At 35.9% G+C, this 15,757-nt stretch overlaps 3 protein-coding genes across 4 annotated transcripts in view; 1 reads left to right on the top strand and 2 right to left on the bottom strand.

Annotated features, from left to right (window-relative positions):
* The window catches only part of eys (EGF-like photoreceptor maintenance factor), a 302,080-nt gene that overhangs the window by 224,900 nt on the left and 61,423 nt on the right, over nucleotides 1-15,757 (bottom strand). The window lies entirely within an intron of this gene.
* LOC120468786 (protein insensitive) lies at nucleotides 3,486-8,819 on the bottom strand. Of its 2 annotated transcripts, XM_039657372.2 has the most exons (5): nucleotides 8,448-8,819; nucleotides 8,111-8,206; nucleotides 6,608-6,756; nucleotides 5,901-6,117; nucleotides 3,486-3,690 (listed from the first exon to the last, which is right to left on the bottom strand). In XM_039657372.2, the coding sequence occupies exons 3-5, from the start codon at nucleotides 6,752-6,754 to the stop codon at nucleotides 3,581-3,583; spliced, it is 474 nt and encodes a 157-aa protein (XP_039513306.1). In that variant the 5' UTR covers nucleotides 6,755-6,756; nucleotides 8,111-8,206; nucleotides 8,448-8,819; the 3' UTR covers nucleotides 3,486-3,580. The 2 variants fall into 2 exon arrangements, with proteins under 2 accessions (XP_039513306.1, XP_039513305.1); XM_039657371.2 differs by lacking the exons at nucleotides 8,111-8,206; nucleotides 8,448-8,819 and adding an exon at nucleotides 7,513-7,807.
* Nucleotides 9,788-14,587, top strand: LOC148977174 (uncharacterized). The gene is made up of 3 exons (XM_089117197.1): nucleotides 9,788-9,930; nucleotides 10,528-10,596; nucleotides 11,967-14,587. Exon 3 carries the CDS (start codon nucleotides 12,096-12,098, stop codon nucleotides 14,217-14,219), a length of 2,124 nt encoding a protein of 707 aa, XP_088973323.1. The 5' UTR covers nucleotides 9,788-9,930; nucleotides 10,528-10,596; nucleotides 11,967-12,095; the 3' UTR covers nucleotides 14,220-14,587.

A 15,757-nucleotide genomic window follows, 5' to 3' on the forward strand; every position in this document is an offset into this window, starting at 1 on the left:
CTGATCTTAAAGTGTGTTCATTAAACACATCCTATTCTAAAATATTCCTCATATAGCTTATATTAAAAAATAAAATAAAAATGAATCGCTAAAAGGTGTGAAGTGAAGGAAAGAGCAGGACTCAAATTTTCTGACATTTTATGCAGCCATAAATGCTTTCCAGTGCACGGTCACGCTACAAAATGATTAGCTCTGTCACAGGCTAAGGCTGCAGGAGGCCCATGACGAATGCTGGGCCATCAGCACCATCGGTGTAGGCAAATTCTCATCATTCCTCAAACTGACCATGGAACCAATTCTACCTCTCCCCATGTCATAAAATCTGACAATTATCCTGACTTCATTAATAATGCATAGCAGTCCTCGCCCGCAATCAAGGTTTAATCAGCAATGTGTCTCACAGGTAGGGCATTGACTGAGCCAAGAAATTATTGGCAAATTGTAAGGATTTATTTCCCCCCTCAACTTAATGATATAAATGACTTGGGGTAATTTAGTTGGTTTAACAAGCAGGCTGACGTTATCAAACCAGAGATGCTGTTTCCGTGGCTGCTGCCATGGTAACAATGCAATTAATCAGCGTTATTGATTCTTGGGTGCAAAAAAAAAAAAAAAAACAATTGCTATTAAACTAAATAAATAAAAAAATGCAAATACAATTTAATTATTACTAAGTCTAAATAGACATGTTTGCACAAATATTTACCAGTGGTGTTGTGTGTAATTTCTTCCAATGTTTAAGGGGCTCATATCATGCCATTTTTGTTAATAAGTTAATATGAATTAGGGTCTAAATGAAAACTTTGTAATATATATATATATATATATATATATTAATTCTCATTAGTATTTTAAGAAAACACTCATTCATTGACAGATTGACGTTGGTCAAGAAAAACTTTTCAGAGATTTTCAAAGATTAATATAAAGGTTAATACAACTTTACACTCACTTTTTCCGGAGGTGCAGCAGGAACGCGAATAGTTGCTACCGATTCTTTTTTTCAGGAGCAGCTTCTTAGCAAAACCAGCTGTCACGGGGTGTGGTGGAGTGCAGGCAGACGAAGGAGAACGAAGAGGCAAAACTCCAATTCAATTACTTTACTTTACTATAAACAATCAACAGGAACAGGCAGGAACTCACTTGTAACACTTTGTAACAACGACCAACAATGAATGACTGGAACAAAGGGAACTAAATACACAGAGTAATCAAACATAATGGGGGTGAAAACAGGTGATTCTGATGAACGAGACGATGAACATGAGACTGATGAGGGAGTGAGTTCAGGTGTGCAGACGAGAGGATCTTGGGAAGTGTAGTGCTGATGACAAGACAGACTAGTGCAGATGAGGACTGTGACACCAGCTTTATACTGAGCCTCATTTATAAAGCAGTCTGGTGAGAAATTATTTGCACAAACATGAAAGCATTGACATTGATCGTGGGGAATATTCCCTTTGAAAACAAAACTCAGCCACTGCGTCTACAGCGGTTCCGATTTAGGAACATCAAAATAACTGCTGTGTTCTTTATTACACCCAAGAATAGAACGCCACAATTGCTTAAACTTTATTCTGCTCCAGTGTATCAACAATACCGGACTATGATGACAGCTCGCTCAGGGCGGGTCTGTGTTTAAATGCTGCTGTCAATCAACAATCGTGGGAGGGGCGTCCGACTGTGTGACGTCACACAGTCGAACAGCTCGATTTGAGGCACGGAAAAACATAAGGAGATTAAAACAAAAACACTGGATGGATTTTTATCATTTTATGATGGTTGTGTACAGGCACTGCCAATACAAATTTCAGTACAATCAACTTTTAAAATGTGGACTCCTTTAAGATATTTTCTCCTGTCCCATCTTAATATGAGATTTAGATTTAGCATGAGATTTAGGAAGGATTTCCCTGATAAGTGTGACACTGTGGTCTATCAAAACATTGCTCACTTGACCATTCCCATACCTACGTACATTCTTTGCTTAATAATGCCTCGAGTGTAGGGCAGAGCTATATACTTATTCGACCAGTTTAGGAAGGGAGACAGGGAGAGTGTTTCCGGAATATATTTTAAAAAAAATTTGTATTAAAAAACGCATCGACTTAGGGCAAAAGAGTAACCCTTCCCTTACAAAAAATTACTGCAGTTTTGTAGAAGTAATACTGCAGTTTTTTTACATGTAAAAAAATGCAGTTTTTTGGACACGAAAAAACTGCAATATTGCAGTATGCTGTAATACTACAGTAGATGGCTGAAGTTTTACTGGGGTAAAACTGCAGTATTACTGGTCCAATAAATCTAAAGTACTAGTGAAATAATACTGCAATACAACTGCAGTATTACTGCAATACAACTGAAGTATTACTGCAATACAACTGAAGTATTACTGCAATATAACTGAAGTATTACATAAATACAACTGCAGTATTACTGTAATACAACTGAAGTATTACTGCAATATAACTGAAGTATTACTGTAATACAACTGCAGTATTACTGTAATACAACTGAAGTATTACTGCAATATAACTGAAGTATTACTGCAATATAACTGAAGTATTACTGCAATACAACTGAAGTATTACTGCAATATAACTGAAGTATTACATAAATACAACTGCAGTATTACTGTAATACAACTGAAGTATTACTGCAATATAACTGAAGTATTACTGCAATATAACTGAAGTATTACATAAATACAACTGCAGTATTACTGTAATACAACTGAAGTATTACTGCAATATAACTGAAGTATTACTGCAATATAACTGAAGTATTACTGCAATATAACTGAAGTATTACTGCAATATAACTGAAGTATTACCGCAATATAACTGAAGTATTACTGCAATATAACTGAAGTATTACTGCAATACAACTGAAGTATTACTGCAATATAAGTGAAGTATTACTGCAATATAACTGAAGTATTACTGCAATACAACTGAAGTATTACTGCAATATAACTGAAGTATTACTGCAATATAACTGAAGTATTACTGCAATATAACTGAAGTATTACTGCAATACAACTGAAGTATTACTGCAATATAACTGAAGTATTACTGCAATATAACTGAAGTATTACTGCAATATAACTGAAGTATTACTGCAATACAACTGAAGTATTACTGCAATATAACTGAAGTATTACTGCAATATAACTGAAGTATTACTTAAATACAACTGCAGTATTACTGTAATACAACTGAAGTATTACTGCAATATACCTGAAGTATTACTGCAATACAACTGAAGTATTACTGCAATACAACTGAAGTATTACTGCAATACAACTGAAGTATTACTTAAATACAACTGCAGTATTACTGCAATACAACTGAAGTATTACTGCAATATAACTGAAGTATTACTGCAATACAACTGCAGTATTACTGCAATACAACTGAAATACAACTGCAGTAGTACTATAATACAAAATACAACGACAGTAAAATGAAATGCTACAAATAAAATGCTGTACAAGTACAATATTTATTTTCACACATATGAATTAGTACAGAAGAAGAACAGTGAAACTGCAATGTAACAATTGCAACCAATTTTGGCATTATTCAGGCAGGTTTCGTTTTTTGAATAGCTTGTCCTCGTTGTTAAGCTTGGTTCGGATGACTGCCTTGATATTAGATGTAGACACATTGAATTTCTTTTGGATGTAGTCTGAAAAAGAAAAGAAAAAAAGATTCAGAGAAACTCTCAAGTTTCAGTTACACTCTTCAACACAGGCATTAAACTGAATCTTGAATGCTGGTGTCACCAAGTGTTTGGGGAAAGTATTCATACTGTTCCTAATTATTCTTTAATGGCATATTGGTCAACATTAATGTCAGGCTATGAACATTTCAAGTAAAAGAAGTTAAGGTAACACTTAACTTCTTAAAGCCTTTAACTATAACATTAAAATACCATTCAAAATGATGGCAAGATTTTAAAGGAGTGTCTTGCAACACAATCTTAAAATAAAGTCTTCACAAAAATAGTTTTATAAACTGATAAACCTCACATATTTCAGCCTTCAAATAATCTTTTATAAAAAGATTGAGTCAAAAAAGATAAATTACTGACATTCACGTGCATCTCCCCTTATCTTTTATTAATAATAGTAAAATTCGGGCCGATTTTCCTGTTGCATCTGTCGTTGCTATGCAACCATGTACTGCGCTCTCCACAACGACAAAGAAGTTTTTTCACCACTGAGAAACGCTTGCTGTAAGTCTCCTACAAAATTTATTCACGGAGAAGAGAAAAACACCAGTGTTTGGGTGCACCACGATCCTTCATGTTGACTGAGCTTTCAGTGTTGTTACGGAAGGGGCTGATTGGTTGGTTCTTCATGACCTGCGGTTCGTTTGCGGCATTGTGAATCTGAAATGGTGAGATTTTTTCAATCTCGCTGCGGATGCCACGCGCCTATAATTGAATGAACTTGAGCGCGCAAACCCAGTGTGTGAATGGCCTCTTGGCGAGCTGCCTCGTATCAAGCCACGAGCTAATGCTAGCATGCGAGCGACGTATTTGAACCATTGACTGTAAAAAAGATGGATGACGCCCCTTCGCTCTTTTCTATCAGAGAGAACCGAGGCCACCAGTGTCTCGATATGACGCTGTCATCTTGGGACCTGAGTCTGCACTTGCGTGTTTCGGGACCAGTCATGCGCAGTCGTGAGCAGGAAGTAAAGCCGCTAAATCAAGGCCGCGCCCTCCTTCGCGCTGAATCAAACGCAAGCACACGCCCCGCACTTTCATCTGCTTCGTTCTTCTCCAATAATGTCTGCTGATTGCAAAACCTCGTTAAAATAAGGTAAATACAACTACTAACCACATAATCAACATTATTAAAAAAAGTCCGCTGGTGGTTTCAGTGACTACCTCGCACAGAGAACCTGTCAATCACAGCTGTCAATCATGATGTCAGAGCACCGTTTTTTATCATCAAATAACTAACTAAAAACAAACTTATTTTAAAAACGAACACTTGAAATTACATCAACGTGATAGAAACTACAGTAAATGACAGAAACTATCTTTGGAAAAAGGATATGTGAAGTGTAATTTAATTGTTTAGTTGGTCTCGCGTCCCATTGAATAACATGGGGAGGCAGGGGTTATGAGCTATACTAGGACCGGTCACAGGGGGGCGATCGAGACGTTTTGGCTCCACTTTTGAGGGCTTGTGCGGCACGCTTGGTTTGAACCGGTTTGAACCCCTGCTCTAGAGCTCCGCTTTGTAGGCTACGACTCAATACTTTTTTGCTAATTTGTAATAACTTTCTGTGGCCAGAGTTTTGGCAAATGAACTAGGGTAAAATCTTTTTTAGACCTGACTAAATCATATTTAAGACCTTAGTTTTTAAGGCCTTAAATTCAAAGTTGAGAATTTTAGACTTTTTAAGACCCCGCGGATTGACAGTGCACATTATAATGCATTACATATTTTCATAAATAATTGTGACTAAAGATAAATGCTGTAACGACTCAGGGGCGGGTCTGATCAAGGGGAATTGACATGCATTATAATATTTGCAGATTCATTGTTACATCTGAAATTGGTAGTTTGTCATGTGTTTTAATGCATTTCACATTATAAAGACATAGCATAAGTATTTTAATTATTATAACTGTGGTTAAACGGAAACACTTTCTATGAAGACAATTCTTTCAACAATTCTTTAAAGGGTGTAAAAACATTGAATTAAAGTGTTTTTATTTTAAATCTTGATTTAATCCCTGCCTTATTCTAAAAGCTATTAATATACCAATTAGTAATTATATACTTGGACTGAAATAAAAAACATTTTTGAAAAATAATAAAGCAACTGATAAAAATCCAAAATATCTAGTCTTTAGAAATACATGACAAGTTAAGTTACCGATTAAGATGGACACTTTGTGAGCTGGAAGTGCCTCCTTGCTGGTCTCTGCATTGGATGCCTTTCTTCCATTTAGAGAGTGGGTGGCAAGAGTTTCTCGCCCAAAGATTACAAGGAGAAGCTCGTTTGTAAATTTTTTAAAATCTTGGGGATTGATCTTGTCAAACTGGCATTTCTTGATCCGCACTCCTTCACCCAAATTGATGTAATCGTCTTCCTAGCAGGGAGAACAGATTTTTTTATTTTATTTTCTAAAACAGTAATTTTAATGAAAGTTGACCACCACAGTGACAGATTGTAGGCTGGTACAATCTAAAACAAAATGGCTCAGAAATGCCATTTAGAATAAATTTTCAAGCTACAGAACCAACCATAATTTGGACAAAGATTCTTTTTTTTTCTTTTTTTTTTTACATCACTTCTGTTTCACTTTGAAATGATACTATTTCCTGATACTACTGTGAATAGTGACTCTTAGTGTTTTAATTATGTTTCCATATTTCAGAAGCTTGGTGTGTAGGGTCTAAACAGCAAAACAATTACAAATACTTATGGTTTGCCCTGTACATAGAGTTAAAAACAACAACAGCAACCACAAGTTGTTTTATGCAAAAGAGGTAGATTTTAACACACCTTTTCTCCAGAATTGAAAATTCTGATAGAAAATACAATACAATACAAAAACTGCATAATTGGGATTCACTTACCTGCCCACTTCCTTGAGCAGAGCATGGTTCTTGAATTTGAGAACCGATGTTCTGAGAAGATGAGGTCTGCGGAGTGTCAGGCTTCTGCTTTGACATCATTTTTAATTCGGCCACTGTGTCTTTTAGTTCCTGCACAACATCATGCATTTCTGGAAAACAGCAGAGCAACACAATCATGTTTAAATACTGTACAGTGCCCTCCACATCTATAGGCACCATTTATTCCCTTGGTCTTTCATTAAAAATTCTAACCTTAAATCAAAATAAAATAATTGGGGAAAATATGAATATGAATTGATAAATATATTATTGGAATACAGTATATGGAATATACTGTATGTATACCAAAGTTATAACCTTCACGTTTAGGGCTAATCAACTGCTAGGTGTGCATTTACACGAGGTGGAGACAAAGAACCAATTGTGTAATGCACACTGAGCTGTTAAACCTGTGCACAATTTTACCAGAAGAGTAAAACTAACAGTTGCTTTTCATTAGTTTTTTTGGCCTATGGCTCGTTAGATCTAGCTTTCTGCGCACTTTAAATCAGGCACAGCATCTTTCTAATGAAGCGGTCAATTTACTTACTCCAAGAATAGTGTCATAAGATCTTGTTGCTTAGAAATGTAATGCTTCAGTATGTGAGTGCTACACGATCTCTGTGTCCGAGTGACTTGCTGTGTTTGTGTGTGTGTTCTACAATAAAAGCAGCACATCATGTTAGAACAGTGATTAAACTGACTTGTAACTACCTGCACATTCATTGTTTTAATGCACACCTTCCAGACAATCAGAATTGAGAAGTCCAACAGAACATGGTATAATATATACTATATAGACAAAGAAGAGAGTTCACAAGTAGATAATTGAGAATATTTGCTACGGTATAGCTAGATTTCATTACCTTTCGACTCCCTCAGCTCTCTCTCTGCTTTTATCCTGAAGCGCCGCTCATATTTTAAATCTTCCTTTAGCTCTTTAATTTCATTTTTTAACTCCTCTATCTTTTCAGCCATGTCTGAACTCTTACATGGTTGAGGAGACAAAGGACTTGGTCCACTTGATTCCTCCAGCACTCCCACAGAGGTTCTTGGTTCCTGAAGTACAATATCAGTTATGTATTTTAGCTGTAACGATAATCTGCTTGTTTACATCAGGTGTCTTCAATAATGCTCAATCATCACTCAATTATTCACTTAATAATCTCATTAACTTTAACTGCTTTAGTGTTCATTTAACACTCAGCTCAGAATTTAATTGGGCCATTATGTTACAAGAACAAATTGTTTGTTTAACGTAACCCAGTTATGTGCATTCTGACCTGTTGACATAAAAAGTTAATTAAAGCCAACATATCAGAACCTGTTGACATAAAAAGGTTAAAGCCAACATATTGTTTGAGTGTGTTGAAGTTACATGAACAATTTATTTTGTTTAACGTAGCCCAGTTATGTGCAACCTGTTAACCTAAAAAAGTTCATTAAAGCCAACATCCTGCTCACCGGTATTTGAGTGCAGCTTTGTTTCACTGCAGCCATTATCTTCTGTTGAATGATATTTTTGGTCTTCTTTTTTTTGTTTGTTACCGGTGCATTTTCCTGAAAATAGCAATCACAATAAAAAAGTATTCCAGAGAAATGTCCTTTTCTGCAAATTAATGTCAATTAAACTATTTAACATAAATGCTTGTGTACAGTGCTATGGAAATAAAAAAAAAACTGATCTGAAACAATTTAGTACATGTACAGGCCTATGTAACTGGATTACTTGATCTCATTTAAATACGATCTAAAATCAGGATGATATTAGTAACAAATTGTGAGTGAGCTTTGCATTTACCAGGTCCAGAAATGAAGTCTCGCCAACATCTGTTGGGGGCCTTTTCACTTTCTCTCTTCTGCCCTTTCCTAATGCTTCCTCTGTAGCAAAGAGCGGTATACTGTCAAAGGCACAGCCCTTTTCAATTTTTTTCCTCAAGTCAATTAGGGGCTGACGCTCTCCTAGAAACAAACAACATACACAATACATTCAGTACAGTTTTGTTTATTCCATTATTATAAATGTCATAGGTTTTCACTTGTATTTTAATTGATGAGCTTCAATGACAGCATATTACATTTGTCTATACACAAAGGGTTGTAACTGGTTGGAATGAGATTTTAATGATATCCTGTGATTAATGAGTCTGACTCTGTCTCACTTTATTTCTCACCATATTTGAAATTAGTACAATGCAAAGAATGGTTAGTTTACTTCTGGTAATTGTATTACAAAAAAAACATATAGATTACAGTGAATTGAATTGAACAAAATTGACTTCATGATCAGCCCTCAAACGTCTCTGTGCTCGTGCAGCATCAGAATCAGCAGCTCACGTCACGCCACCTGGTTGCGCGCTACAAAGTACAAATCAGTACAGAAGCAGCATTTTCCCCTATTTTCTTAACTGTGTTTGAATAAAATTTCAATAAATGTGTTTGTACATCTCTTTAAATTAACTAACTAAAGATATGAGGACATACAGCCTACTCACCGCTAAACTGGATGACTCGACAAGGCCAACACTGCAGCTCGGCTGACGAAGTTTTCTTCCAGAAAACATATGCTTCCTCTCGTTTGTCCCACTTGTGAATGACATTGGGGTGTAGTTTGGTCATATCTTTGTGTTTTAGTTTTGAGAGTTCACATATGTGAACGGTGTTGTCTGTGAAGAAATCTACCAAAACGTATTTTATTTCCATCATAAACTAACGATGACGCTGACTGACAGTTTGCTCATCAAGGATCAGCTGCTCTCGAGACTCGTTGTCAGGGCAACGATCACGTTGGCGCGAAAGAAGATCTCGCGCTCTTGCAAATTATCTATGCGGGTGAAATGTCCAAAAGGCGAAAAAAATACAAATCTTTTTTAGAAGATGACTCTATTCCAAACAGAAAACATCCTAGAAGAAACAAGTACAAAATATTTCTGGAAAAGGATGAAGAAGAACCCCCCCGGAACACAAGTGTAAGGAGAAATACCAGCGAAAGTAATGTTACTTCATCTCAGGTAAAATCAATAAAATTCAAGTATCAGCCAATATAACCTGTAATTCAGTTATGTTAATATATTAATATTCTTTTTAATTATTATTATTAATAATAATTACAATAATAATATAATAATACACATTTTGCAATACACAGAGTAGGAGAAACTAGCTATAAAGCTGGCGGGTCATTTGTTTTTCTTTAGACACACACAGAGGACCAAGTTGGTGCTGACTCTGAAGAAGACACACAACTGTTCTGCAGAGAAGAGGCAGCTAGGCAATTCACTGAGGTATTAAAAAAATATTTAGTTTTCTCTCGATTTTACAGATTTCTTTATTGTAATATTATTATTATTTATTTCATTTTAATTTGAGGCTATCCATGCAGTCAATCCATTGCAGCACTTTGTAATACAGTTTAGTTAACATGAACTAAGAATGAGCAATATACTTCTACAGCATTTATTAATATTAAAATTAATTTCAATCTATTCCATCTCAGATAGGGGTATTACTTTATTTTATTTTATTTTTACTCTTAACTGTTTTTATTTATATTGATTGTCTTTGAATTTACATTGTGTATAAAATGTGCTATATAAATAAATTTGTCTTGCCTTGCCTTCAACATTTACTTATACATTATTAAAATCAAATGTTTTATTACCATTAGCAAATGTGAACAGCAATGAACAGCTGTATTTGTATAAACCAACAGTATGCCTAACATAGATTAATAAATACTGTTACAAATATTGCTCATGGTTAGTTCATGTCAGTTAACACATTAATGTTAACAAATGAGACCTTATTGTAAAGTGTTAACAATCCATTTACAGTTTACTATTGTAAGAAATGTAATATTTTTCATTTAAATTTTTCTTCAGCCAGATGACATATCAGGTGGTGATATAGAAGATGAAGAGGAAAACACACAATGGTTGAACAATGAAGAGGTAACTATTACAGGGCATAGTCTAATAAATTATGTTTACTTATGCAAATGTGCTATAATGTACATATTCTGATCATTTTGGACAGTGTCTAAATTAAACATTTTTTTTAAGCTTTACTTTTTATGATGAAGTCATCCTTTATCAATATGTGTTTACAGTAACACAGATAAATAAAAAGTTGAGTAAACAAAAAAAATAAATAAATAAGAAAATTAAAAAAAAAACACTGCAAAGCATTTGAGTTACAACTTCAGTAGTTGCGCCAAACAATTTTTGAAAGTTTTACTGGTTGTTCATCAGTAAGTTAAAGTCAAGTTAAATCAACCTTCCCCTGGATACACTTTATGGGATGTTAGCGCCAAGTTACTGTACATACAGTTTGTCTGAAATCACATATTCTCAGAGTAGGTACTATATTTAAATTTGAATTTAATTTGCAAAGTTAAAAACAATATGTTTTATAAGTGTGTATGGTTCATGTAATCCAGACATACTACATCTGTCATGTTGTCATTATCATATGACTAATCAGCAACAGTTGCACACCCCTTCACCTCCATTCACAAATACTCTCTCCCATGGCTTCATGGAATAGTAAAGTGTCTATCAAATGCACACTTCAGAATCTCGCCGGAAGTAGTAGGTCATCCTGGGACTTATGGCCTACTGTTTTTTATTTTATTTATTTTTTTTATTTTATTTTTTATATGCATTCAGACTGCTGGTATACTGTTTTTCGCTCGTTACATAGTAGGTATTAGATTACAAGTATTAGATTTCAGAAGCAGCAATAGTGCACCTTTACTAGCAACAGAGCATGTGCTAGTGTTATTAGAAATTAGCTTATCACTGCATCAGCAACTACACATTTACTGCTTTTAAATAAAACAACATGCAGCATTTAGCATCTTTTATTGGCTCATCCTTGATTTATATACAGGCTCTAGTCTTCACCAAAACACAGACAGATACCCTTTTAAACTGCAGCATAGTAAAAAAGTAAAAACTAAGATTTCATTTTGTGCAAAAACAAATTAAAAAAACTTCATTTTAACATTTATTCTCCTGATCAATTGTGTTCACATAACTATTTTTCTACTAAGTGTGATGAACTTAATATGATGATTAACTGAGTGATATTAACTTCTATCGTTTAGTAAATTTGACTGTTTTACAGTACATCGCTGTATTTCAATTCACATACAGAGGTTTACATAGACTTGATCCTTAATATGTGTCCTTACCTAGATGATCCACAACCGTTTTCTGGTTTTGTGAAAGTTGTGCATGAGTAATGTGGACAAATGGAATGTAAAATGACTTAAAATGATCATACATACATTTATTTACTTCTCATTTTTCATCTTTAGCATAGCAGTTCAACCCATCCCGAGAATGGAAATATCCCAACCACCACTTGTATCCATGATGGAGACCAGCCTTTGTACCCTGGAGCCAAACTTTCAAAAGGTGAAAGTCTGACTGCACTTCTGGGCTACATGCTACGCCACCATGTGACCAAGGCAGGAAGTGAAGATTTACTGCATCTGCTGCATATGCTTCTCCCTGAAAATAGTTTGCCCTACACCAACTACCTGTTCAAACGTGCTTTTGACACAACCAGCTGGCAGTTGCATCATTATTGTCTGAATCCTGACTGTGGAGCTTACATTGGCACACTAGATGTAGAGAGCGTACTATGTCCAATGTGTGATACAGAATGCAAAGTATCAGAACATCTGAGTAAAGGTTATTATTTGATGTACACCCCCTTGAGAGATGAAATTAAAAATCTTTTTGAAAATCACAACCTTCATGACAAACTATCACAGAAAAACAATTCTGATTGCATTCAAGATGTCAGTGATGGTGCACTGTATAAGAGAATTCCAATGCTGACAGACGAGAGCAATATATCTTTGACATGGAATACAGATGGTGTCCCAGTGTTTAACTCTTCAAGTTATTCAATGTGGCCAATTCAGTGTACCATAAACGAGGTAGCTCTGTCTGAACGGAAAAACTTTGTGTTGGTGCCTGCACTCTGGTTTGGGCAAACCAAGCCAAAAATGGAAAGTTTTCTAAAACCATTCATCGAAGAGTGCAGATCTTTAGAATCTGCAGGTGTTGTGTGGTACAACACTAAAACAAAAACGTATGAATGTTCCAAAGTTGCTGCCATTCTATGCACAGTTGACTCTGTTGCAAGGGCTCCAGTGCAAAATATCAACCAGTTCAATGGGGGACATGGCTGTAATTTCTGTACTCATTCTGGAGAGAGAGTGGAAAAGGGTGATGGGTTTACCAGGGTCTACCCACTTTCAGTACCCATTGCTAGTCTGAGAACACACAAGGGCATGATCCATGATGCAGAACTGGCCTCGGTAAATAACCCAGTCAATGGTGTTAAAGGACCAAGTCTTTTGACCACATTACAGTGTTTTGACATGGCAGAAAGTTTTGTTCCAGACTATCTACACAGTGTCCTTCTTGGAGTTGTCCGCCAAATAACAGGCTTGTGGTTTGACAACAAAGTGCCAGAAGTAAACGTCAAAAGTCCAAATGTCTTGAAAGAGATAGACAGACGTTTGAAATCAGTGCGGCCACCTAGTGAGATAACCCGACTGCCACGATCAGTAATAGAACGGAAAAACTGGAAAGGAAGTGAGTGGAGAACATTTCTTCTAATCTCTCCGTTTATACTGATGGGTTTAATCCCCTCACAGTATTTCCACCACTGGATGCTACTAGCCTTTGCCATTTATCTGCTAACCAGTTCACAAATTTCACATTTGAACATCAACAAAGCTCACATGGCTCTTTGTGAGTTTGTACTTCTAACCGAGTCTCTGTATGGGAAGCAAGAAGTATCTTACAATATTCATCTCCTCACCCACTTAGCTGAGAGTGTCAGAAGACATGGACCTTTGTCCTTGACGTCAACATTCGTCTTTGAAGGACATAATGGTAGACTGCTCAAACTTTTCAATGGAACACAACATGTACCATTGCAAATAACTCAAAATCTAGCAAGACTAAAACAGCTAAAGATTTTAGCGAGAGTTTACATTGCAGAAGACTCCCCGGCACATGAATACGTTTCATCAGCACTTCGGGGTTATTCCTTGTGCAAAAATGTTTCACAGGTCAGTGGCTGCAATTTTTTTGGTCATGGTCAGGTGAAAGAGCTACCACTGTCTCAGCAAATCTTGCTACAGAATTCTGGAATTCATACAGAACAAAATCAAGCCACCTACTTTCAGAGGTTTGTTTGTCATGGGACACTCTACTCCACTGATCAGTATGACTCAAAATACTCCAGATGTAATTCTTTGGTAACCATTGGGCAACAGGTTGCAAAAATTGAACACATCATTGTTGTTCAAACACAGGCCACCCCCAAACAACCAGTTTTACTGGTAAGGTTATCAAATCAAATTCAAGCCTTTCACAAAAAGCGAACAGAATATGTTTGCATGGATACTCACATACTTAATGTCACATTCTGTGCAAGCTACAAGGCTGTACTTCCATCTGAAGTAACAAACAAATGTATAGAAATTGCAAAAAGACGAGATGGGCTTGTCATTTTGCCCTTACCAAACACATATGAGCGAGATTAACAATAATCAGAACCAGATTTATTTTGACACACCCTCTCAACGTAAATGTGATGAGGATAAAATAAATGCTTTGAGAAAAGAATGTTTGAGGTTGAATCATAAGGACAAATTGAGTAAAATTGCATTGTGTGTGCTTACCCATCTATTAATTAAAAGAACTCCATATAAATGGTCTAGATGTCTTGTATTAACTGCATGTTTTAATCTCAGAATGTGACAAATGAAATGTATATATGTGTATTAAACGTACAAAACGCAATACTAATAAACATGAATTGAAAATCACATGTGCAATTGCTTAATGAAAATAATTTTCTTAAGTAATCTTAAACTTATGGACTGTCACTATAACATGGCCAGAAAATAGCTTACTGGGGCATTATGGCATATTGCCAGATTTAGACTACTAAAACATGTCACACATCATTAATCTAAAGATTTCATTTTCCCATCAAGAATGTTTATTTGCCTGGAAATGAGTTTCCCACAACAAATGGAGCATGTTTCATATCCGTTTATTCTAAGCGGGAAAGGGTCACATTTCCCACCTCGTTTCTCCTCAATCTACTTTGATACTTCCTTGTGCTCTAACCATCTCCTGAGATGCTTCCCTGTCCTTTAATTATATACTTTGATACTTCCCTGTGCTCCCGTGATGCTTTCCCAGAATGATCTTCTGTGATTCTTACCCAAACCCCATCAATTTCCAGTGATACTCCTCAGCTATATCGCTTACCTGCACACTCACCTGTACCCCTTGTGTCCTAGTCTGCTATGTCTTCATCCAGACACTGCTAAACCTGGTGTCACATCTATGTGTTATTCTTGTCATCTTCATCATCATCATACAAATACCTCCAGTGTGCTGTTGTTGTTACTCACCTTGTATATGGTGTTACAAACTTATAAATGAGCACAAAGCCGAACAGATTTCATTAGGGTTAATGTTGCATAGTAGTGGTAAATAGCTTTTACTTGCTTTACAGTAGTAGCCTACTGTTTTCACAGCTGCAGTAATGTGGTATGTATGAGTGGTAGGTTTATACTGTACATGCATTTCAGTGTTTCATTGTATGGCAAAACTACATGTACTTCATTTTACTGCATCTGTACTTACAAGTACTGTAGTTTTACTGCTAGTGAACTTCAATGTACTGCAGTGATTATACTTCATTATACTGCAAATCTGTGGCTGCGCTTAATTATACTGCAGTTATACTGCTTTGTACTGCAGTTTTACTGCAGTAGTACTTCAATGTACTGCAGTTGTACTGTGATTATACTTCATTATACTGCAAATCTGTGCCTGCGTTTAATTATACTGCAGTTATACTGCTTTGTACTGCAGTTTTACTGCAGTTGTACTTCAATATACTGCAGTTGTACTTCAATATACTGCAGTTGTTTTTTGTAAGGGTTGACCTGACGTACTGATGAACATGGAAGCGCAGAGGACAGAGAAAAACGGAATACCAGTCACAAATGTCAGTCATACCAGTCAGAGAAATGTCTGCGGAGCTCGAGTCTGTTGGCCAGCC

This window comes from Pimephales promelas, chromosome 11 (assembly GCF_988280905.1).
Source record: "Pimephales promelas chromosome 11, fPimPro1.hap1.1, whole genome shotgun sequence".
NCBI classification, from domain to species: Eukaryota; Metazoa; Chordata; class Actinopteri; order Cypriniformes; family Leuciscidae; genus Pimephales; species Pimephales promelas.